Raw genomic sequence first — 25,127 nt, 5'->3', positions numbered from 1 at the left:
CATGAATATTCTGTGTTTTTAATCTTATAGAGGTTAAAGTGCGACTGTAATGATAGACAATGATCATAAAATCTTGATTAAATTGACTAGATTAGAATAGATTCGACAAAAAAAATTAAACATAGTCCTTTGTTGTTGTTTTTTTTCCTTTTTGTTCTAAACATGTACCAAAGCCAAGGGTTTGGGTTTAGATTCATGCATTTATGTGTAGTGAAGAAAGTGATAAAGCATAAAGTACAGTGTGTATTGCTGTTAAAATGACGATAGAAATGATAATGTATCAAAATGAGAGCGTTAATATAAACCTGTGATTTGTAGCTGCGCTATTGTCAGAGCTGCTCTTCTAGAAAATTAATCAACACCTTTTGACCAATCAGAATTCAGTATCAGCAGCACTGTGGTAAAGATTTTATTGATCTGTCATATTATTTGTTGAAGTGCTTGAGACATAGGATTGTCTCTGTGGAATATTTGCTGTCACTCTTAATTTCAAGCGATTTGACACTAAAGAAGAAGCTCTGTGCCTTTAAAATGCACTGAGAGAGAGAGAGCGAGAAAGAGAGAGAGAGAGAGAGTTTAGCTGTCAAACACCATGTCTATATTAGGGAATGAATGGGCTACACACTGAGAGAAAAGCACTAGACCTTGTTTTCCTTAGCAGAGGCCTAAAGACACAGTTGAGTCACTGTTCCAGTGATTCCAAGGGCCTCCTTACCCAGATGTGTAAAAAAAAAAGTTGTCTAAGACACCACTGCCAAGTTTTCTGTTTTCACAGGGCTGGCATTTATTCTCCAGGAATGTCTGCAACACCACGTCGCGACATTTGAACTTCTCTTTTGTTTTGTTTTTTTCATTGCTTCATATTTGACTGTTTGTGCAAGGATGCTTGTACAGTTACAGAGTGTGACCGTTTAGGAGGAGACGAAGAAAAAGAAAGAAAACAAAGTCGAAAGCCAAAATGTTGCAGCAATCCAGCAACAAGCTGGCCCTGAGTCGTAGACCTTTTACGTGACCACGTGCCTGTTTTTAATCAAAACCAACTCACAGACGTCAAACACAGTGAGAGTCGGAGCGAGAGAGAGGAAGTAGTGAACTCTGAGAAAACTGTGGGAGGACGGAGAGGGCAGAACATAGAGAGAATAAGCAGATGACAGTAAATAAGAGAGAGAGAAAGAGATGACTCAGAGAAAGAGAGCAGTCATATTTGCGTCAGCTAAAACCCGCTAATGCGATCAAGATGAGTGTCTGCCGCTGCTTCGCACACTGCTTCACTCAGGCTCGATTCGTCCTTCTTTTTTAAATTCTCTGCTTTTCTGTGGCCTAGTCAAGAAGTAGCTATCACACCCGATCTGGGAACACTTTTGAAAGACTAGAGATGGGATCAAGAGGTCGAGGAAAGGAAGGAACCATTGGCTTCTTGGTGCAAGGTTTACAAATGAAGAGCTAGGAGACTCAAATTGTTTCCTTGTTATGGAACCCTGGATCTAATGGTAAATTTAGACACTTTGAAAGTTATGTTTCATGGTGAAAATTTGTTCTGCAATGCCTGATCTTGTTGTGTTCCTCTTGGACATAAAGTTTGGTTATTTTCTGAAGTGGACTTTTCTATAAAAAAGAAAAAAAATCCTTCTCCACAACTTCACTTTAGAAAGCTTGCCCTGGATGTGTGCAATCTCAGTGACCCAAATGACCTCAGAACGAGGACAGTTGTGTCAAGAGTGATCTCACCCCCCTAGTGAGGACAGTAACAGGTTGCGACATCACCAAGACCAAACATCACTGACCAACAGACTGAGAGAGACCACTGAGGAGAAAAGACCAGCATTGCGGAAGCAAGGTACAGATTTTTTTATTTCATTTAGTAGCCCCTTCTTTATTAAAGATAGTGAACAGTCATGAATAGATAAGCATATAGCCTGAAGAAAGCGACAAGCCCCCTCCTGGGATCAACCAAGTAACCAGATGTTCCCTGCAGAGAGATTTCGCTCACCAGATGTGAGAGGAATGCTCTGATTAGGGAACGACTCCCTCGGCCGCTAACCGCCAACTTTGAGATCATCTGCGTGCAAGCCATTAACCGCTAAATCCACAGAGATGTCAAGAACACCACGAGCTCCTGCTGTTGCAGTGTGTAGCTGGGCTGCCTTCTCATTTGTCACCCCACTTCTTGGGAAAGTTCACTTTCCAGAGTTTTGTTGGGAGTTAGTGTGTCTGGAGGCGAAGTCGTGCAGAGTGGCGCAGTGACAGAAAAGTAGTGCAACATTACATTTGTACTATTGAGGAGGTGGAATTGAAATACCTTCCTGATTAAACAGTCGCAACGGTGTCAGTGATCTGATGTGACATGCAGTTGTGTAACTCTACAGGTTTGCACATGGATGACATTTTGGACGAAGAATATTTTGTGAATTGGGTAAATAGTTGCCTACTAATCTGTCCTCACCTTGATTTGGCCAATAATCAGCAACACCTTTTTTCTTTTCATTCATTTATCATCAGTAATCACTCAGATTGCAATGGATCTAGAGTCTATCCTGGGAATAGATCCTGGATGGGATGCCAGGGTGGGGTACCATGCACACACTCATTCACTGCACACATTTCTCATCTTTCTCTATTATTATCATAACAGTCTCATTTATCAATCTGTAAATATGCGTGTAATTTTTTAAAGAGCCTCCTAAGGATGGCGTGGGTAAAATGTTCCAGTAATACAGTCCTATGAGATTTATAACGCTTCCTCTATTTATAGGGTGCCATTACTTTTGTCCTAACTCATTGCCTCCTGTTATTTGTCTTAATTTATGGATTTGTTATGGATAAATAAGTGGTTTAAGCTTGACAGCGTAGTCTGTAAGAACGTTTTACTGATGTAAATTGAGATTTATGAACATCTGGTGACTGATTTCCAAATACATTTTTCATATCCAGTTTGATCCAGTTTTGTATCCAGCTAGTATCTTAATATTTGTATGTTCCTTCATTCCAGTTAATTTAAGCCATCCTGCAGTGACTAAACCATGTTTGTCTCATCCCGTGTCTCTTATTTATGTCCTGGATTATGAATGAACCCTTTATCATGTGCTGCCTTGTATTGTAATGACCATATCAGAAGATAACTGGGTCAGAGTTTGAATATGTGTACAGTGTGCTAAATTGCTGAAAGCTGCTGTGGTTCTTTTTGAATAGCTGTTGATGACTACTTAGGGATGAGGGGCATGATTAACCTTTATGTTAAGTGCTATGCTCACATCTGACATCTGTTAAATTTGTCAGCTTTCATGGACGAGAGACTGGAAGGCATTTCAGAATAATATGATCTTGTCGTTCTTTCTCTTTTTTTCTCAGGTCTGTTTTAGCATTTTGTGTGGGCATCTGTAGCAGGGCTCTATGGAATAGCAGAGGCCATTGGTCATGCCTGTAGCCTTGCGCACAAGGAGCTGGGAGGATCATGTAACCCCACACTCGAGGAAACAGTACAGCTATGATGACCTTGACCTAGTTTGTTGCCATGGCAGTGGTGGAGGCAGTGGTTCCCCTACAGGACGAAGATGGCGAGCAAGATGTGCATCGATGCCAGAATGTTGCCATCTTGAATGTTGCTTTGAAAGCTGTCCTGGGGAAGATAGGAACAGGAGGAGGAGGACTTTATCTGGTACATTTAAGGGTAGAGCAGCTAGCTATGAAGGTAAAAATAGTCAAGCATTTAGCAAGGGTCACACTTTTGTGACAGTCAGAAAAGTACTGGCAGATGAAGACATTATCCAATCAAAAGACAGACCATCAAGTTGCCACCATTCAGCACCCATTTCCAATCATTCCCCTTATAAAAGCCTTGATGAAATACATAAGAATGATGACACCATGAGCAAAACTGTGTCCACATCCTCTGGCAGTTCTGTAGAAGAACAGGTAAAAAAACTAGATTTCTTAACAACACCTGAAACCAAGGACATCTCCAAAGATAATGCAAAAATAAACTTTCCTGAAATTATCCCAAATCAAATGACAATAGAATTAACAGAAAAACCTGAAACAAATCATGTACCAAAGGTAGAAGACAACACTGGTGATCCTGTGGTAGAACCAAGCATGCTACATCACCAACAGGTAATGAGGGTAGGTGTAGAAGCAACAGCCACAGTTGATGATAATTTTGATCTGGGGGCTTTGCTTGTACCTGATGAGCATAGTGTTGCCATCATGGGTACTAACCTGATCACAGAGATCCAGCAGTCTGAAGTTCCTCAAATTCCCAAGAATAGTGTTGTTCCAGATGTTATCATTAATTCTAACATTCCAAACTCTGATGATAACCATGTAGTCACAAGCAAAGAGGTTCTGCAGGTTCACAACCTCAATGCATCCACAGAACTTGAGTTTTCCACATGTGTATCCAGAAGTACCAGTAATCCTGACAAGTGCAGAGATTGCAACTCCAAACTGGACACCATTCCTGAAGTTTCCTTTACAGAGTTAGGGGAGGAAGCACTGGGTTCAGTGAAGGAGGACATGCCTGGCTCCAATAATACCACAACTTTAGTGGATCTTCAGGGTGCTGGAAACATCAAAGGCAGTTCAGTACAACTGGAGATGCAAAAGGATACCCCTGAGGCACGATTTCTGGGAAATATCCAAAACAACATTACTGGGGTCTTGTCAGACTGTGAGTCTTCATTACAAAACAGGATGGAAGCAACTGATCATGTGATGATTCTTCAGACAAATCTAAATATGGATGAGGTACAGAGAGACTCCAAACCTCAGGAAGTTCCTGTCAGGCTCCGCACACGGAAGGTAAGACTTGCTGATTTGCTTAATAAATTTGTGTTCTTTAGCCAGGGATAATGAGCCTAACATTGAGACAATCATACAAACCTCTGTGGAATGATGTTAATGAGACCTTCAGGAGCAGCATTGCACCTTTCTGCTGTATCATTAACCCATAGTCTTTGGGATGCAAGTCAAAAATCAAGAGGAGCTCAATGTAATAATTAATATTCTGCTTTAAATACACTCACCATCCACTTTAACAGGAACTTGTTCTTGAGTCTAAGATTCCTGTTCTTGGCTGCAGGATTGAAACCCAATGTGTTGTTCTGCTGTTGCATGCTGAGATGCTTTTCTGCTCACCATGGTTGTAAAGAGTGATTATATGAGTTACTATATCCTTCCTGGCAGCTCGAACCAATCTGGCCATTTTCTTCTGACCTCTCTTATCAACAAGGCATTTGTTTCCACCCACAGAACTGTCGCTCACTCAACTCAATGTTTTTTTGTTTTTCACACCATTCTGTGTAAACTCTAGAGACTGTTGTGTGTGAAAACCCCAGGAGATCAGCAGTATCTGAAATACTCAAACCAGTCCATCTGGCTCAAACCATCACCCATGTCACAGTGAAAGTCACACTTTGAGATCGCAATTTTTCCCATTCTGATGTTTGAAGTGAACATTAACTGAAGCTCTTGATTTATATCTGCATGATTTGATGCATTGTGCTGCTGTCAAGGGATTGGCTGAATAGAGAACTGCATAAAACAGCAGATGGATGTAGAGGTGTTCCTAATAAAGTGGACAGTGAGTGTACCACACCTACACGTTTATCCACTGGGTTGACCTTCCTGTACAAACTTCCAGCCATGAAAAAGCTCAATATTCTCTGTTCCATAAGCACCACATGCATAAATATGACTGTATGGAAAATGAGATGGTATGTTTTGCCTCAGGTGAAATGTTCTACTTTTAATGTATCCTATTAATTTTAGTGCATCTCCATAAAAATCCAATTTCAGAGTCACTATTTTCTTTCTGAGTGTGATTCATCTCATTGTGCGTGAGTTTGAGGGAGTTAGAGAGAATCAGAAAGCATGATGACCACCTACAGTATCGCACATAGCTTTGATATAAGAATATCTGATCTCGAGTTGCTTTGTTGGTCACATGACCAGAATTTTTGAAAAAGTCACAAGAATGATCTGTTCCTGAGATTGATGTAAATTGTTCTCCAAGTTCCACAAACACACATTAGTGTGACTTTTATGAAGCCGTTTTTTGTAACTCATCATGTGCAGCTAGCCAGTTGGAAAACAGTGACATCATTGCAGGTGCTTGCATCAGTGGTCAGGGGGATCAGTAAAAGTCTCTAACCTCAACAGTACCAGCATTGCAAGATATAAGAGTGTGTGTGGGGGGGTGTTTATGTATTATATGTGTGTCCTTTTGTCGGAAATAAACACATCATAGCATTTAAAACCAGCTCATACTGCAGTCTAAGTCCAGTCTATTTGTGTGTCTGCCAGTATTAGTTTGCGCCATCTGTTTATCCTGACATATTCCTCCCACTCTGGGGACCTCCTCCAAAACTCAGGCATTATTTAGAAAGCACAGCCCGTTAACATTTAGCGAGGAACCGTCCCAAACACAACAGACTGTACTAAATAACTGCCACTTATTTTTGAGTTTTAAGCTCAAGGATAATTGGTCGAATTCTTTAACTCAATGTGTTGTGCTTCTTGCAAGTAACAAGGCCATTTAAGGAGTCCCCAGGCACCAGGACTCGGGAGACAAAGGGAACTCGGACAAGCAAGTACACAGAATAACTATACGTTTGAATGAAAAATTGTTTTTTGATAGTTTTAGCCATTAAACTAAAGGTTCTTTATACAGTCAGTGAAAGACTGTCTCGAGGATTTGTTCAGAAATTTCAGAGCTGAAGTTAAGTTTGTTTTTGGTGTGAAGTGTTGGCTAATAGCTGTCAACCTTTGCTGCATTTGCATGGGAATAGTTTTGCCTTCCGTTTCTTCAGTTGAAAGCCAAGCATGACATCATATAAATAAAGTGACATCAATTTCCTTTAAGTTCAAATAAACAATGCCACAAGGAATGGACAAAGAAAGATGTCTTTATTTATTGTCCTGGCATCAGGTTTGAAACAGACATCTCATCTGTTCAGAATTTGTGGCCTTAGTCAAAAGTGGTAACGTAGCACCAGTACGAAACAACTATTTCAAATTGTCTTATTTATAACTATAAACTAATGACTAATGTTTAAAAGTAAAACTGTTGCCAGATTTTAGTCACTATTATTTAGTTATCCAGGCCTCTGTAAGCATGTTATATAGTTGGACCTATAAAAATTTTAGTCGAATTACCCTGGATTACCAGGGTGATTTCAGGTGATCAGGGCAAATCTGATATTTTCCAATGTCACTATATTTCTCTATAATTATATAAGTCCATATCCATATCTGCATACACTTTCTATTTATCACTGGAATTATCACTGTATTGTGGCAGCTACTTGTTAGCATTCCACTAGTTTGTATCATCAATGTTTGAGAAATTAGGAATAAATTTGTTGTTAGTGTTAACCTCAGCAAATGCTTAGTGTTTGCTCATGTTCCTTGATGAAAGTAGCACTAATTTAGCCTCAGTGTGGATTTAAAATTCAACTTTTAATTTCATACTTTGAGTAAACTTAAGGATTTTTATTTTTAGCTTGAGTGAAGAATTTGATTTTATTCAAATACTTTTTCATAAAGATTCAATCCTTTGAAAACTAAGCAAAACAGTTTTTATTCAGGATTATACACCTCTGCTGGTGGTGGTGGTGGTGTGTGTGTGTGTGTGTGTGTGTGTTTAACTAAGCAGAAATGACTCTTAATATTGAATGTGTATGGATTCCATTTGTGTTTGCATTCCCTCAGCCTCCACATGCAAGAGAGAGGCAATGAAACTAACGAAGCTGGAGTGATAATGATGACTGTAATAGCAATAATTGTACGTTCCATAATGAGCTCTCTAGGGTTCTTTTCCCGTCCATTTGGCTCTTTTAGTTTCAGCTGGTGGAATTTGCTGAAGCAGATTTGTTTCGATTTTCCAATAATGATGTCGCTGAGGGACATGTTTATAGTTACCTGTTGCTTAATTTGTTTAATATTTTATTTTCATGGATTTTCATAATTTGAAAATATCTTCCTGGGCATGAACAAGGCAGAGCTTAAGTTAAATTTGATTACAAAGTGGGTGAATTCAGAACTAGCAGTTTCTTTTTAATTCTTTGATTCAGCTTTCATGTAATTATCCATTAAAATCCTCTCATTAGCTCGCTTGAACTTCAATAGTTATATAACATATAACACCTTGGGTGCTAGACATCTGGATTCAAAGCCATCTATCACCACATACTATTCTGTCCTCTTTCAGTGTTGTGACTAAATGAATAAATATAACTTAAGTCCCACCCCTTTTGAGCCAAAAAATGACTTAACTTCTGACAAGCACTTCCAGGACACTCCCTCATCTCACGGTATATAAACTAACCAGTTTGCGAAGTCTTGCCAATATTCTCATTGTATAAATTTTCAACCTTGACACTAGGATTGTCTCATGTGTTTTTTATGCTTGTACGAAAAGTCACAAATTTGCAAAATTAAACGTTTCATTTACAGTGTTACGTGAGGTTACTGTAGCTGTTCCTGTAGCATTACATCTTTATTCATACACTATAATTAAATATTTAACAATTATTCCACAAAATCAAGTCATACATGAGCCGATAGCCGACAAAGCGCATCGCGCAGAGTTGGCTATAAGCCATGTATGACAAGATTGAGTGGAATAACTGTTTTATTATATCCACATTCACTGGATTTTGAGAAACAAAGCCTTTTTATTTTAATTTTTTGCAAATTTGATAAATAAAAACTTTATACAAAACATCCGACAAAATCATTTCCGCTTAGGCGGACTTCTTAAAAACCTATCAATGGCTGCACGAATTGACTTAAGTGTTGTTTTTTTCTAGAAAGTGCCATCTTGCTGTCGTGCTGAGGTACAGAATAGCTTTAGACATTAATTTAATTCTTCCTTGAACATTTCATTGATGTAATTTTCAAACTTCTTTGAGCTTTTGAACCAGTCTAAAAAAAATTCAACAAATTTTAATACTTAAATATGAAGAATGTAAAGAAACCGGTGAAATGACAGTAGCAATTTATGAAAAATGCTCTAATAATAATTCTTAAAAAATAAAAAAGATACATTCTTACCATCAAATACTTTCATTCCATATTTTGTTCCTTTTTTTGTATTTTTTGGGGTTTTGTTTTCGAGTAGAATTTTTATTTCGTCCTCGATTGGTTCAGCAAAATGCTCCGCCATTTTGTTTTTCTCTACTCACAGTATATGAGCTGATATCCTAGTAGTAGAGTAGCCAGTCAGAGTGCAGAATTGCCCATCTCCAGTGAATGTGGATAGAATAAAATATAATTTAACATATACAGCAAACTCACTACACTCAACAGAATTTTTGTTCTTTGCAGAGCAAAGTCCCACAATTATAAATCTGTTTTTGAAAAATCACATTTATATGTAAAGGTTTACAATACTTTCCAGGAATTTTATCAAACATTGGCCTTGAGGGCATGTTTTAGCTTTTGAATTGAAGCAAGATAATATTCCCCACATCAACTACTTGTACCTCATTGGTTTGTTCGCATATAGGCATGCTGAGGATGATAAAATCAGAGGTGCCAACGTTTATGGTTTAACTGTAGCATTTACGTTTCTTGAGTCATTGCTATGGTTATATTGGAGAGACAGCTACAATTCATCTGGTAGAATTGGAAGGTCACTGAAGGGGAAAAGCAAGAGGGACACAAAAGATGTGCATTTGTTTCTTGTAGAGGCAAACTTTGATAAATATCGGTCTTGTCAGCTAATAGAAAACAATAGGGTGGTGCTATGGTCGTTGATCAGTCACAGAAATGTAGAAGAGAGCCACCTTTGCTGGACCTTTATTTCACTGTTTTATTACTTTCATGGTACACATTTGGGGAAAATAATTAATTAGCTGTCTGATCCACTAACCCGGTCATCATCATCGTGAAGAGAGGATTTCTCGAACTCTCCTGACTCTTTGTCTCCATTCATCTCTGTTTCATCAAGGTTGGTAAGTCTTCAACTAAGCGCCTGGCATCATCTGCTAACTGATCAATGTATGTCTTCTTAGGCCAACCAGCTGGTTTTTGGCCATGCAAGGGTCTCCATAGAAGGACATCACTAACAACTTCACCTTTGCTACTCCATAAATGAGCAGCTAGGTGTAGTCTTTGTTCTCAAAGAACACAAGTTACTCTTGGAAGGCTTCCATAGAGCTCTTCAATTGTAGGGTGTGTTCTCCAGTCAATATTTAAGATTGCATTTAGCATTCTCATGTATGTCCCATCTAGAGCTTTTTCTAGTTGACAGGTCAGAGTCCATGACTAACCCAGTAGCGAGGGTAAAGTTCAGTTTCTCTCTCTCTCTCTCTTTCTGCCTGATTTTCTTGTTAGAAACATCAGCACATCTGTCAATGTCAGATTGAGTCATTTAAGTTACGCTTATTCAATTTGCGCCTCCAAAGTTACTGAGTGCTAGTTTTCTGAGCTTATTTCTGCAGCTTGTTAATAGAATGAAAGACGTATGTTTTGCATTATACTTCTTGGGCTTAGAGACCAAATATGCACAAGATTCATCATATTTTCCTTCAGAGTGCAAGACTATGAAATAAGCATTTAATTTTGGCCTGAAGAGCTCAGCAGGGAACGATGCAGATTTCCCAAAGCCCTCTTACACACACACACACACACACACACACACACACACACACACACACACACACACACACACACACACACAGAGTTTCCATCCCACTGAGAGACAGAGGCTTGTGGGATTTAAAACACAAAAAATTAATGATAAAGCATAAAAACTCCTGTTTAATATGAAGTTTAAAAAAGTGAATTAACTTTATTATCTTGCAATTAAACTTTTAATCATGAGCCAATGGTGCAGAGATGTGATACACTCCACAACAGCATGCCTCCTGTGGGTGTGTATAATGACATTTATTTATTTATTTGTTTGTCTTCTTTCTATTTCTCTTGATAATTTCTATTTTTCTTGGAAACAAAACCAAACAGGGTCTGAATAATTTCCCTAGACATGATTAGAGATAAGAAACACCTCATTATTATAATAACACTGATGGCACACTCGCGCTCGGCCCTGAAGCGACAGTTTCCTGCATTATTAGAGCTGTCCAACAGCATGAGGTGACAATCACCAGACAAAAACAGTTCAGAAGAGCCGCTCTGCAGATTATAGGCTACAAAATATGTGTATTTGAATATTTGTACATCGTAGATGAATGTCTGGGAATTATGAAGTCAGAAAGTGACTGATAAGGCCAGCCAGCTAGCTTGCATGAGCTAACCTGAGATGAATCTCACATAGGGTGACCAGATTTCCCTAGTCTGAAACCGGAACACTTTCGCGCGCGACCATGCTCGTGCACGCACACCTTTTTTTTACGTAAATGTGACAGAGACAGAGAGGTGCTTTTATCATTTTGTTGAAGCTCACATTTATCAACATCTCACATGAAATAAAACAAACAGGCATTTTGTTATCTAGTAGCATAGTGGTATACAGATCAGTTAAATTATGGTCAGACAACAGATTTTGTAATGGCTGAGAATAGGCCAGGCTATGTCCATAGGCCAAATTTAAACTGATTTATTTCACCTGTTTGTGAGAACACCAAGAAGAATGCATATGCACATGTAGGCTATATCTCTAAAATTGTATGCACTATAGCATGAACTTAAAAAGTAGATATGTGACCTCAACATAGCCTAGGTCAGAATCAACCTTACTAACCATTCCCCACAACTGAATGAATAAAGCAAGAAGATGTGTACAAAAGTGAACACTTTAATGGAAGGTGCAACAAGCTGTTCAACACAGCAATATGGCCAAACTGTCAGAATGGTATGTTAAACAGAAACAAAAAAGAGACAAGTGATTTGAGAATATATACCTACGGAAGCTGAGAGAGGCCCTTCATATAATCCTTTTTTTATTCACCTTGTTATCCCGAGATAACGACATAATTAATTCGAGATCTCGAGAAAACAAAACCGTTATTCCGAGATCTCGAGAAAACAAAACAATTATTCCATGATCTCGAGAAAACAAAACAATTATTTCGTGATCTCGAGTAAACAGCTGAGAAATGGTTCATTCAGGTACGCCAAGAGACTTGTGATATGCTGACTTTGGGGCTATTTCTCATTCCGTATAGACACAACTTTGGTCATTAGAATGTCTGGAATAATCGATCACCTAATAAGGCAATATTTTGATCATGGGTTGACACAGGGAGAGATTGCATTAAGTCTTTTAATAAGGGATAATTTCAAAATTAGTCCACGGCACCTCCGCAGAAGACTGGCCCGGCTTCGTCTCTACCGACAGAGATACAGTGATCCAGCTGAGATCATGAAATAATTGTTTTGTTTTCTCGAGATCTCGAAATAACGGTTTTGTTTTCTCGAGATCCTGAATTAATTATGTCGTGATCTCGGGATAACAAGGTGAATTAAAAAAAAGTTATATGAAGGGCCTCTCAAGGCTTCCATAAATATACACTCAAACAAAACAGCAGTAAAGGAGGAGAGGGGCGACAGCCCGAGGAAAGCCCCCACAGGAGTGCACAGCATTTGCAGCATAGGCTACCCAACTCAGTACAAGAACAAAACACTTACATTGTGTGCAGTAGGCTTCATGCGCATTGTTCTGCACCTCTCGGAGGAAGGGGTAGGTGCCCTGTAAATCTTTGGAAAAGGTACATTTTCTTTTCGGCATAATTTCTGCAGCATTACTGCTGCTAGCTGCTAGACAAAGAACATTCGCGCCAGTTAATGTTTATTTTATTGTTGCATGGCAACACGTTCTGTTGTCTGGAATAATGTGGCTAAATAAACACCCATACCACAGGGCCAGGGGGCAGTAACCAGGAAAGTTTGCGATTCCTGTCAATTCATCAAAATAGTAAATGCAGACATTTCTATGCTAATGATTCCCACGCTGCTCAGTCACAAATGTCGCGAGTGGCGAAAACCGGAACATATCCGTGTCCCGACAGACTTTTGTTGGGACTCGGGACACACAACCCCAAATCGGGACTGTCCCGGTAAAACCGGGATGTCTGGTCACCCTAATTTCACATTGGATTTTTAACATCATATTCATTAGCCAGCTAGTGACTTAATCTGACAGGATTTTGAATTTTTTTTTGTCATTTTCTTTTGTAAAAGTGCATAAATATGAATGTGCTAGCTGAAACAGGTTAACATGACCAAACTGAACCAACCAACCTGAGTTAAGTGTAACTACTAAAGCTAACATGATAGTTAACATAAATTAAAGTCTTAGTTGAAAATGTTCAGAATTACTTAGCGTGAGCCAGCTAGCTCAATTAAGCTAATCTAAAAGGATTTGTGAGAGGATTTTTAAAACATATTAACTGCTAAACCTAAAAAAAAAATCTGAAAGAAATGTTCAGAGTTCACTTTGGTGTTAGCCAATTAGCTGTACTGAGCTAATCTGAATTTTTAAGTCAGTTTACAAATGTTTGTGTATATGTTTTAACTTACAAAACTAATCAGCTAGTTATACCAAGTTAGACTGACAGAATTCCTAAAGATTTTGTGTTCTGACATAAACCTGACAGGAAATTTGAGAGGATTTTACACACAAATGTTCTGAAAATCACTATAGTGTTAGCCGGCTAGCTCACATAATATCACCTGAAAAGATTTATATGAGGATTTAAAAAAAAAACTATCTTCATAAATAATTGCAGTCTTAACTGTGAAAACTAACCAGCCAGCTAGCATAACCTGACAGGAATCTGTATATCTGTATACTGTATACCGTGAGCCATCTTGCTAATATGAGCTAAAAAAAAAAAAAAGTTCTGAGAGGAATTTTATGATATTAACTGCTAATGTTAACCAGCTAGCTAAAATAACTTTGAGCAGTTTTAAAATCTTATTCAAAAATATTCCAAATTCATTGTTTGCTAGCTAATGCGAGGTAAATCGAAAGGTGTTTAAGAAGATTGTTTTTGTTTTTTAATGATCTCCATATGATCATGGTGAACTGCTAATGCTAACTTTAACTAGCAGGCTAACATGTAACCTGACAAGATTTCTGAGAATATTTTTAAGTCATATTTAGAAATGTTAAGTTTCATCTCATCTCATCTCATTATCTGTAGCCGCTTTATCCTGTTCTACAGGGTCGCAGGCAAGCTGGAGCCTATCCCAGCTGACTACGGGCGAAAGGCGGGGTACACCCTGGACAAGTCGCCAGGTCATCACAGGGCTGACACATAGACACAGACAACCATTCACACTCACATTCACACCTACGGTCAATTTAGAGTCACCAGTTAACCTAACCTGCATGTCTTTGGACTGTGGGGGAAACCGGAGCACCCGGAGGAAACCCACGCGGACACGGGGAGAACATGCAAACTCCACACAGAAAGGCCCTCGCTGGCCACAGGGCTTGAACCCGGACCTTCTTGCTGTGAGGCAACAGTGCTAACCACTACACCACCTTGCCGCCCATGTTAAGTTTCACTCTTGGTATTAAATAGCTAGCTAACCTGAAAGGCTTTCTGAGAGGATTTTTTAAGGTGAACTATTTAGTGATTTTTAATTGCTAATGCTAACCAGACAGCTAATTTGAACGAATCTTGAGAAAATTATGAAAGCTTGTTTTGAAAGCCTTTATTTAGCCTTCATGCTAACCCCTTCTCAGGTGTGATGCTTCTCCCAAATGTGTGCCCACAGATTCCGACTAGCGGAGATTTTCCAGGAAAACAGGAAGAGAGCTGGGCATCATGGGATATGCATACTGTGCATACTGTGCATCATGGGATATGCATTACTCTCTGGACTCTGAGTGACTCTTGGAATGTTGCCATGACAAGCTGAAGGCAATAAATAAATAAACAAATGAATAAGTGCAGAAATGCTGGAAAAGCAAGAATTTTCTTTCTTTCTTTCTTTCTTTCTTTCTTTCTTTCTTTCTTTCTCTTTCTTTCTAATTGTCAAATATGCACTAGTCAGCATTGCTGTTATTGTTGCATTGCTAACATTACTGGCAAAGCACACAGCTAGTAATTATTTTAGACGTGTGTGTGTGTGTGTGTGTGTGTGTGTGTGTGTGTGTGTGTGTGTGTGTGTGTGTGTGTGTGTGTGGTAAATCAGTTGCACACCACAGGACTGGCTGGCATCAGCAAATCCAATAGGTTTGACAGGCTAATTCAATGCTAAATGGGAAATAAATGTACAAGCTGTCACGAGATATTATAGAGGATCGGCGAGAGGCTGGGGCACCACACACACACACACACACACACACACACACACACACACATATCTCAGTACAGAGCTAGCAATCAGCAGGACATCGACCTGATGTGAATTCACTTCAACCAAAAACCATCAAAAGAACCCAGGTCCGGAATGTACACTGCTTCCTCATGGGTTCTGTTCAAAGTTAAACATTCTCGATTGGACTGAACATTATGGTTCTCCAAGACAGTGCTACATAGGACATTTCTATGTGTATGATATCCATTTTCGATGTGTATACACTTTGTAACAGGATGCAACATGTAAAAGGAAGTGTTTGCCCTGGATTACAGGAAGTCCTGGCCCTGAAAACAAAGTGGCAATTACCTTGTAAGTAAAAAAGGCATGGCTGTCATGTTCTTACTCATTTCTTCTTCCTTGATTTCCTTTTTTTTATTAAAGGGGCGGGGCACTTTGATAAACTGTCATACAGAGATCTTGTGATCCTGTGACCTGGAACAATGAGCCCCGAAAAGTTTCCTTGTGATGAACTCCGTCCTCAGTCCACATCCACATCAGCTTTCTGACTGAATCAACATTTCCTTGGCTGAGCGAATCAGCTCTAAGTCTAACTCTTTATGGCGTCATTTGAGTTCTGCTGGCCAATGGGAATGACTCATATGCTCTCTGATGAGAAAAATGAGCCACGTGTCATTTCTTCGCTGAGATAATGTTTGGCTACTCAGGGTTTTTTACCTCTGCCAGCTTTGTTGGAGGATGTTATGTTTTCGCCTCCATTTGTTTGCCTGTTTCCAACGTAACTCAGAAAATACAAAATGGATTTTGAAGAAATTTTGAGGAAAGGTGGGTCATGGGCCAAGGAACAACTGATTAGATTTTGATGCAATATTGAACATGTGGCTTGAGGGAGGGATCAACTCTACCAAGTGCCCTTCTAGATTCTGTTTTTCATTTTTTTTATTTTCACGAATTCTTTCTTTCTGCTCTAGTCTGTTTCTTGTCATTGTGAGGACATTTGATGTTACTATTGTGAGGACATTTGATGTTTTGTCATTGCAAGGACATTTGATGTCATTGCGAGGACATTTGATGTCTTGTCATTGTGAGGACAATTGATGTCATTGTGAGGACATTTGATGTTGTCTTGTTATTGTGAGGGCACTTGATGTCTTGTCTTTACAATGACATGTCATTGTCAGGACATTTGATGTTGTCTTATTATTGTGAGGACATTTGATGTTGTCTTGTCATTGTGGTGACAGTTGATGTCATTGCAAGGACATTTGATGTTGTCTTGTCATTTTAAGGACATTTGATGTCATTGAGAGGACATTTGATGCTGCCTTGTTATTGTGAGGACAATTGATGTGGTTGCAAGGACATTTCATGTCATTGTCAGGACATTTGATGTCTTCTCATTGCGAGAACATTTGATGTTGTCCTGTTATTGTGAGGACATTTGATGTCTTTTCTTTGCAAGGACATTTGATGTAGGGTTGTCATTGCAGGGGCATTTGATGTTTTCTTGTCATTGCAAGGACATGTGATGTTGTCTTGTCATTGCAAGGACATTTGATGTCTTGTCATTGGAAGGATATTTGATGTTGTCATTGTGAAGACATTTGATGTCTTGTTGTAAGGACATTTGATGTTGTCTTGTCTTTGCAAGGACACTTGATGTAGTCTTGTCATTGCAAGGACATTTGATGTAATTGTGAGGACATAAGATAAGAAGACCCTTATTATCCCACAATGGAGAAATGTCCTATTTGCAGCAGCACAGTGGATAGCAGCAGAAGAGGCACAAGACACACAAGTAAAAAAAAAATATATATATATATATATATCTCATTATCTGTAGCCGCTTTATCCTGTTCTACAGGGTCGCAGGCAAGCTGGAGCCTATCCCAGCTGACTATGACTATGGGCGAAAGGCGGGTTACACTCTGGACAAGTTGCCAGGTCATCACAGGGCTGACACATAGACACAGACAACCATTCACACTCACGGTCAATTTAGAGTCACCAGTTAACCTAACCTGCATGCCTTTGGGGGAAACCGGAGCACCCGGAGGAAACCCACACGAACACGGGGAGAACATGCAAACTCTGCACAGAAAGGCCCTCACCGGCCACGGGGCTTGAGCCCGGACCTTCTTGCTGTGAGGCGACAGCGCTAACCACTACACCACCATGCCGCCCACGCATATACATTAAAAAGAAAAATATATATACCTAAGATAAATACTACATTAGAGGAATTATGAAGTAGATAAAACACTTATTGCACATATCAGGTGGTTGTAATTGCAAAAGATAAAACAGAAAAAAAACAGAAAAACAATGCAACAACTATTGACAGACATACAGATGTGAATCTACTGTGAGCAGTGCTGGTTATACAGTCTAACAGCTACAGGAAGGAATGATCTGCGGTAACGCTCCTTCACATACTTAGGGTGGAGCAACCTCCCGCTGAAGGAGCTCTGTAGTCCAGTGAGTAAGTCCTGTAGAGGGTGGGAGTCGTTCTCCATCATAGATGACAGCTTAGCCATCATCCTCCTCCCACCTACTACCTCCACTGGCTCCAGGGGGCATCCCAGCACAGAGCTGGCCCTCCTGATCAGTTTGTCCGGTCTCTTCCTGTCAGCTGTGGAGATGCTGCTCTCCCAGCAAACCATACCATGAAAGATGGCTGACACCGCCACAGTGTCAAAAAAGGTCTTCAGGAGTGCCCCTTGCACTCCAAAAGACCTTGGCACATTTGATATTGTCTTGTCATTGTGAGGACATTTGACGCCATTACAAAGACATTTGATGTCATTGCAAGGATATTTGATGTAATTGTGAGGACATTTGATATTGTCTTGTCATTGCAAGGACATTTGATGTTGTCTTGTCATTGTGAGGACACTTGATGTCATTGTGAGGACACTTGATTTGTCTTGTCAATATGAGGACATTTGAGGTCATTGCAAGGACATTTGATGTCTTGTTATTGTGAGAACACTTGATGTGGTCTTGTCATTGTGAGGATATTTTATGTTATATTTGATGTCTTGTTATTGTGAGGACACTTGATGTTGTCTTGTCATTGCAAGAATATTTGATATTGCCTTGTCAATATTAGGACATTTGATGTCATTTCAAGGACATTTAATGTCTTGTTATTATGAGGACACTTGATGTCATTGCAAGGATGTTTGATGTTGTCTTGGCATTGTGAGGACACTTAATGTAATTGCAAAGACATTTCATGTTATCTCATCTCATCTCATTATCTCTAGTCACTTTATCCTGTTCTACAGGGTCGCAGGCAAGCTGGAGCCTATCCCAGCTGACTACGGGTGAAAGGCGGGGTACACTCTGGACAAGTCGCCAGGTCATCACAGGGCTACATTTCATGTTATTTTGAGGATATTTGATGTTGTGTTGTCATTGTGAGGACATTTGATGTCATTCTGAGGACATTTTTGTTGTCTTGACATTGTGACTCCACTGAAGATTCGCCACCTTAATGTGGTGGAGGGGTTTGGATGTCCCGGTGATCCTGGGAGCTGTGTTGTTGGGGGTATTAGCCCCTGGTAGGGTCTCCCAAGGCAAATTGGTTCCAGGGAAGGTGCCACACAAAGAGCTATTCAAGACCCTAATGAAACAGCAAAATGGAGCTGCAGCACCTCGCCTGGGAACAGGAAACTTGGCCCTCCTCCTGGAGCCAGGTCTGGGATGGGAGCTCACCAGCGAGCATCTGGTGGCCACTCCCTGGCCCATGGGGCCTGGCCGGGCACAGCCTGAAAAAATTACATTGAGCTGCCACCATGTGGACTCACCACCTGCAAGGACAGGGCCCGGGGTCAGGTGCATTTTGAGCCTGGTGGCAGGCAAAGGTGGGAGCCTGAGCGTGCTGATCCTCGGCAGTGCAGACTAGTGATTGGGACATGGAATGTCATCTCTCTGGTGGGTAAGGAACCGGAACTGGTGCAGGAGGCAGAGCAGTACCAACTCGATATAGTTGGGCTCGCCTCCCCACATAGCACCAGTTCTGGAACCAAACTCCTGGAGAGGGGGGTGGATTGTCTCCTTTTCCAGTGTTGCCCAGGGTGAGAGGTGCCAGGCAGGTGTGGGGATACTCACAAGCCCCTGGCTGAGCACTGCTGTGTTGGAGTTCTCCCCCGACAACAAAAGAGGTTGCCTCTATGCTACTGCAAGTTGCTAAGAGGAAGACTGTGACTGTTGTTTGTGCTTATGCACCAAACAATAGTGCAGAGTATTCAGCCTTCTTAGAGTCGCTGGGTAGTGTCCTGGAAGGGGTGCTGACTGGGGACTCCATAGTTCTCCAGGGGGACTTCAACACTCATGTGGGCAATGATGGAGAAACCTGGAGGGAGGTGATTGGGAGGAACAGCCTGCTTGATCTAAACCCAAGTGGTGTTTTGTTGTTGGACTTCTGTGCTCATCATGGATTGGCCATAACAAAAACCATGTTCAAGCATAAGGTGGTTCATAAATGTACCTGGTACCAGAACACCTTAGGCCAAAGATCAATGATCAACTTTGTGGTCGTATCATCAGAGCTGCAACGTATGTCTTGGACACTCAGGTGAAGAGAGGAGCAGAGCTGTCAACTGATAACCACCTGGGGGTGAGTTGGATCAGATGGTGGCAGAGGTTTCTGAATAGACCTGGCAAACCCAAGCATATAGTGAGGGTGAATTGGGAACATCTGGCAGAGTCTGCTGTTCGCGAGGTCTTCAATTCCCACCTCCAGAAGAGCTTTTCATGTATCCCAGAGAAGGTTAGGGACATGGAATCCGAATGGACCATGTTCAAAGCCTCCACTGTAGAGGCAGCTGATAGGGGCTATGGCCAAAAGGTCATTGGTGCCTGTCGTGGCGGTAACCTAAGAACCTGCTGGTGAACACCAGTGATGAAGGAATCCATCAAGCTGAAGAAAGAGGTCTTTCAGGCTTGGTTGGTCCAGGGGTCCTTTGAGGCAGTAGGCAGGTATTGAGAGGCCAGAAGGGCTGCAACTTCACTAGTTGCTGAAGCAAAAACCCAGGTGTGGGAGGAGTTTGGGGAGGCCATGGAGGAGGACTTTTGGTTGGCCTCAAGGAAGTTTTGGCAAACCATTTGGTGACTCAGGAAAGGGAAGCAGGGCTTACCTCAGGTTGTGCACAGCCAGGGAGGAGAACTGCTGACCCAAACTGTGGATATTGTCAGGCAGTTGAAGGAGTACTTTGAGGAACTCTTGAACCCATCCTACACATCCTCTATGAAGGAAGTGGAGTCTGAGGACTTGGGGAAAGCTTCACCCATATCTCTGACAGCGGTCAATGAGGCAGTCAAGAAGGGGGACCAAAGAGTGTGCTCCAATTTTAGGGGTATCACACTGCTCAGCCTCCCCAGGAAAGTTTATTCAGGGGTGCTGGAAAGGAGGCTCCGACCGATTGTAGAACCTCAGATTCAGGAAGAGCAATGCGGATTCTGTCCTGGCCGTGGAACAGTGAACCAGCTCTTTACCCTGGCAGGATTGTTAGAGGGGTTCATGGGAGTATGACCAGCCAGTCTACATGTGTTTTGTAGATTTGGAAAAGGCTTATGATCATGTCCCCTGGGGGCTCTTGTGGGGGGCACTGTGGGAGTATGGGGTATCAGGGCCATTGCTACATGTCATCCGGTCCTTGTACAACAAAAGTGTGAGCTGTGTCTGAATTCTTGGCACAAAGTCAAACACATTCCTGGTGGGTGTTGGACTCTGCCAAGGCTGCCCCTCATCGCCGATCCTGTTTGTGATATTCATGGATGGGATCTCAAGGCACAGCCAGGGTGAGGAGGGTGTCTGGTTTGGGAACCTCAGAATTGCATCTCTGCTCTATGCAGATGATGTGGTTCTGTTGGCTTCTTCAGAGCATGACCTTCAGCAAGCACTGGGATGGTTTACAGCCAAGAGTGAAGCAGCTGGGATGAGAGTCAGCACCTCCAAGTCTGAGGCCATGGTTCTTTGCTGGAAAATGGTGGAGTGCTCCCTCCAGGTTGGGATTGAGTTGCTGCCCCAGGTGAAGGAGTTCAAGTATCTTGGGGTCTTGTTCACGAGTGATGGTAAAATGGAGCGTGAGCTGGACAGGCAGATTGGGGCACTGTCAGGAGTAATGCAGGTCTTGTACCAGTCCATCATGGTGAAGAGGGAGCTGAGCCGGAAGGCAAAGCTTTCGATTTACCAGTCAATCTACATTCCAACCCTCACCTATGGTCATGAGCTTTGGGTAGTGCCCGAAAGGATGAGATCACACATACAGGCAGCTGAAATGAGCTTTCTCTGTTGGGTGGCTGGGCTCACCCTTAGAGATAGGGTGAGGAGCTCAGACATTTGGAGGGATCTCAAAGTAGAGCCACTGTTCCTTCATGTTGAAAGGAGTCAGTTGAGGTGGTTTGGGCATCTGATTAGGATGCCTCCTGGGCGCCTTCCTTTGGAGGTTTTCTGGGCACGGCCAACTGGAAGGAGACCTTGGGGTAGGCCCAGAACACACTGAAGAAATTATATATCTCATCTGGCCCAGGAGCACCTTGGGATTCCCCAGGAAGAACTGGAAAGCATTGCTGGGGAAAAGGATGCCTGGAATACCTTGCTTAGCCTGCTGCCACCATGACCCAACTTCGGATAAGCAGAAGAAAATGGATGGATGGATGGATGGATGGATGGATGGATGGATGGATTGACATTGTGAGGACATTTGATGTCATTGTAAGGACATTTGCTGTTGTTTTGTCATTGTGAGGACATTTGCAATTGCCATGCAAAAATAGGACAAAAATAAAATTCCCCTCTCCAGTAGAAGGAGCTGAAGTGCTGTTTTAAATAAATGCAGTACAGATACTGAAAACTAAAGTGAGTGATGATTGTGAATTATTACTGTACTTTTTATTCTTCTGCTCAATGCTCAAGGTGATGTTTGTGTTTTTACGGAGACATGGTCCTTACTGCCTGTGACTCTTCCGTTCACATCCAAAGCTGTTCGTTTTCATGTTTTCCTCCTTCCCTGCCATGGCCAGATTAGTTTCCTTCCCAAAAACAACCTTCATAGATTTAGGAACATTTCAGCATTTTTAGGTTTAAGAGCTGAACAAATAATGTAATGTGCTGCAGGGCGCAGAAATTATTTCAGTCCAGGGTTTAAATCCAGACCCGAGCTTTCAGTCGTCTCAGGATCTTATTAAACATGCAGCTGAAATGTCAGAGGAAAGGTGTGGGTGTGGGTGACGGTATTTGTAATTGAGATTAAGGTGTATTTCGTTTATGTGTGTTAATATCAAAACTCCACCAGAGGTCAGTGTTTGTCCAAGTATTTGGAAGGAGAGCTGGACGGGGATACACACACACACACACACACACACACAATGTAGCTAAATTACATGGAATATAATTTAGACACTGAAAGTACAGTTTGTGTTTTCTAATGAAGGTGTGGTCTTTCTTTCTTTCTTTCTTTCTTTCTTTCTTTCTTTCTTTCTTTCTTTCTTTCTACTCTAATTTCTTTCTTTCTTTCTTTCTTTCTTTCTTTCTTTCTTTCTTTCTTTCTTTCTACTCTAATTTCTTTCTTTCTTTCTTTCTTTCTTTCTTTCTTTCTTTCTTTCTTTCAACTATAGTCTTTGAACATCTCTCTCTCTCTCTCTCTCTCTCTCTCTCTCTCTCTCTCTCTAAGGCTGTGTTTGAAACAGAAGGTTGCTGCTGTAACACTCAGGTGTCTCATGAGGTTGTACTTTCCACTGAAGGTGACTTCTCAGGTTTTGAATGATCTTTTAGGATCGTGTTTATGGTAACATGTGACATTCCGTGTCGCAAAACCAAAGTGAAGTTTGTTGGCTATTAGATAACAGTAACAGACGCCTCACAAATCATATTAAACTCGTTTATTTAGTTTCAATCACAGGGTTATGAGACAGTACACTGTTTATTTCTCTGTAACTTAAAAAAAAATTTAAGTGAAAAAATCCCAAAAAACAATAATGTTGCCTTCAACAGTAAATGAGCGTTGGGCCAGTTTCGAATGGTTTCTGAGGCCTCGCTGTCAGGCTTGATGGCCTCCTGAGGCAGCAGGTTCTCCATTTCAAATGAACCTGAACTGTGGATAAAAATGTCACTTTTTGGTATCTTCCTGAAATAAACTTCACCTGTTGTTATTTACAGTTTTTGATTTATTGACGGGTTTTGACAGAAAGGGTGAGATGAACGAGTGTGTGTCGTTTCAGAGCTCGCAGGAGGATAAAGAGCGGGAACGAGCTCAACTGGACTCCATGGTTCTGCTCATAATGAAGCTGGATCAGTTGGACCAGGAGATTGAGGATGCTTTAAGCTCTGCCCCTTCCCCCAAGGACACACCCACTCCCAAGAGGTGCTTCGTTTCTGTGAGTCAGGAGCTGTTTACAGGAGTGTTTATGTGTGCTCATTAAAGCCACATTTACAAATAAAATGTTTTGTTAAATGAATCATGATTCTTCTTATTGTGGTCAATGATGATGATGTTTGTGGAAACAGGAAGTGGACTTGGTGTCATTGGATGGAGATGGAAGTCTCTCAGGGTCTTTGTGTTCCCTTAACACTCCTCATCATCAGTCTTCATCATCGCTGTGTTCCAGCAGAAACAGGGTGAGGGTTCTTTCATTCTTTTATTATTTATATTTTTTTTCCAGTTTTATTTGTTTGATCGTCCTGTTACCATCACAACAGTGCTTCATTCAGAGCAACACATCTATGGGCTTCAGTTTTTTTATTCCTGGAACACACAACATGCCAATAAACATATGTTAAACAATCACGCCCTTTCATCGCGCCAGTTTTTTTTTTTGTTTTGTTTTTTTTACTCGTCTTACTTTTTTTCAGTCTCTGCTGCTGGAATCATTTGGTTTATTTCCAGCTCCAGGTTGAGGAAAGCTGCTTTAATGAGATGAGCAAATAAAAAGCACTTAGCACAGAAAACATGGGCCAATACCACACAAGAAGGAATGCCTCAGGCACCATCGTTCCATTCGTTCCTCTCTCTTTCTGTCTCTCTGTTTAAACATAAATCTGTCTCGGTGAACTAACAGCTGCGTGCAAAAGTAATACACATACATATGTTTCAAGAGCCGAACAAATTGACGTTCCATGTTTTTATGAGTTTATATAGGACAGAAAGGGCCAGGACGTTTTATGCTGTGAGGGTGTGTAGTTATTCCAGAATTATTGGCACCCTTTAATAGAATAGGCAAAAATTAGCCTTTATCAATCTGGATACAATGGAATTCAACAACAAATTACTTGCATTTATGTAGCATGAAATGTTATTCATGAAAATCCAGTTCCTCAATCGATCGTCTTCAAAACCGTATAATTGTGATGTTTTACTGCGATTTGATATACAGGATTATGCTGTCAAGTTTATATCGATGTCAGTAGAAGGTCCTCATAAAGAAAAAACAAGCACAGGAGTGGTAATGTCAAACTCAAATGAGGTCAAAGGTCAAATCCCGGAAGTACAGTGAAACACAGGAAAAAAGGTTCAGACTTACTGGTGTAAACCGCAGTAATATAATTTCACACCAAACAATGACACAACAGTATATAGACAGATAACGTAATAAAGGACTAACACGGAACAGGTGAACACACTCAGGGAACAAAGCCATTACAGGACGAGGACAGAACATCAAAACACTGGCACAGGAACCAGGCCACAAACGATTTCTTCAACCTTTACATGTTTTATAGAATTAACAATAAACTGGTTATTTAAGCAATTTGACATAAAAATAATAATAACATTTCACATAATTTAAAATAATAATAATTTAAAAATGATACAACAATCACAATACCATTAGAATATTTGTTTTCAATATTTGTACAAATATATACATATTTGTATATAGTATAC

At 40.8% G+C, this 25,127-nt stretch overlaps 1 protein-coding gene across 2 annotated transcripts in view; it reads left to right on the top strand.

Moving 5' to 3' along the window:
- Nucleotides 1-1,075: 1,075 nt before the first annotated feature.
- dlc1 (DLC1 Rho GTPase activating protein) overlaps nucleotides 1,076-25,127 on the top strand; it is a 133,327-nt gene continuing 109,275 nt past the window's right edge. Inside the window, exons 1-5 of one of the 2 annotated variants that reach the window (XM_060916746.1) lie at nucleotides 1,076-1,490; nucleotides 1,649-1,837; nucleotides 3,349-4,797; nucleotides 23,464-23,619; nucleotides 23,750-23,860. In XM_060916746.1, coding sequence (XP_060772729.1) covers nucleotides 3,415-4,797; nucleotides 23,464-23,619; nucleotides 23,750-23,860 — 1,650 coding nt within the window. In that variant the 5' untranslated portion in view covers nucleotides 1,076-1,490; nucleotides 1,649-1,837; nucleotides 3,349-3,414. Of the gene's footprint in view, nucleotides 1,838-3,348; nucleotides 4,798-23,463; nucleotides 23,620-23,749; nucleotides 23,861-25,127 lie in introns of both variants that reach the window. The other variant, XM_060916745.1, reaches the window with a different exon arrangement.

The sequence above is a fragment of the Neoarius graeffei genome, chromosome 3, assembly GCF_027579695.1.
Source record: "Neoarius graeffei isolate fNeoGra1 chromosome 3, fNeoGra1.pri, whole genome shotgun sequence".
Taxonomy (NCBI): domain Eukaryota; kingdom Metazoa; phylum Chordata; class Actinopteri; order Siluriformes; family Ariidae; genus Neoarius; species Neoarius graeffei.
The sequence above is the reverse complement of the archived record's forward strand: the minus strand, read 5'-3'. Positions and strand labels throughout refer to the sequence as shown.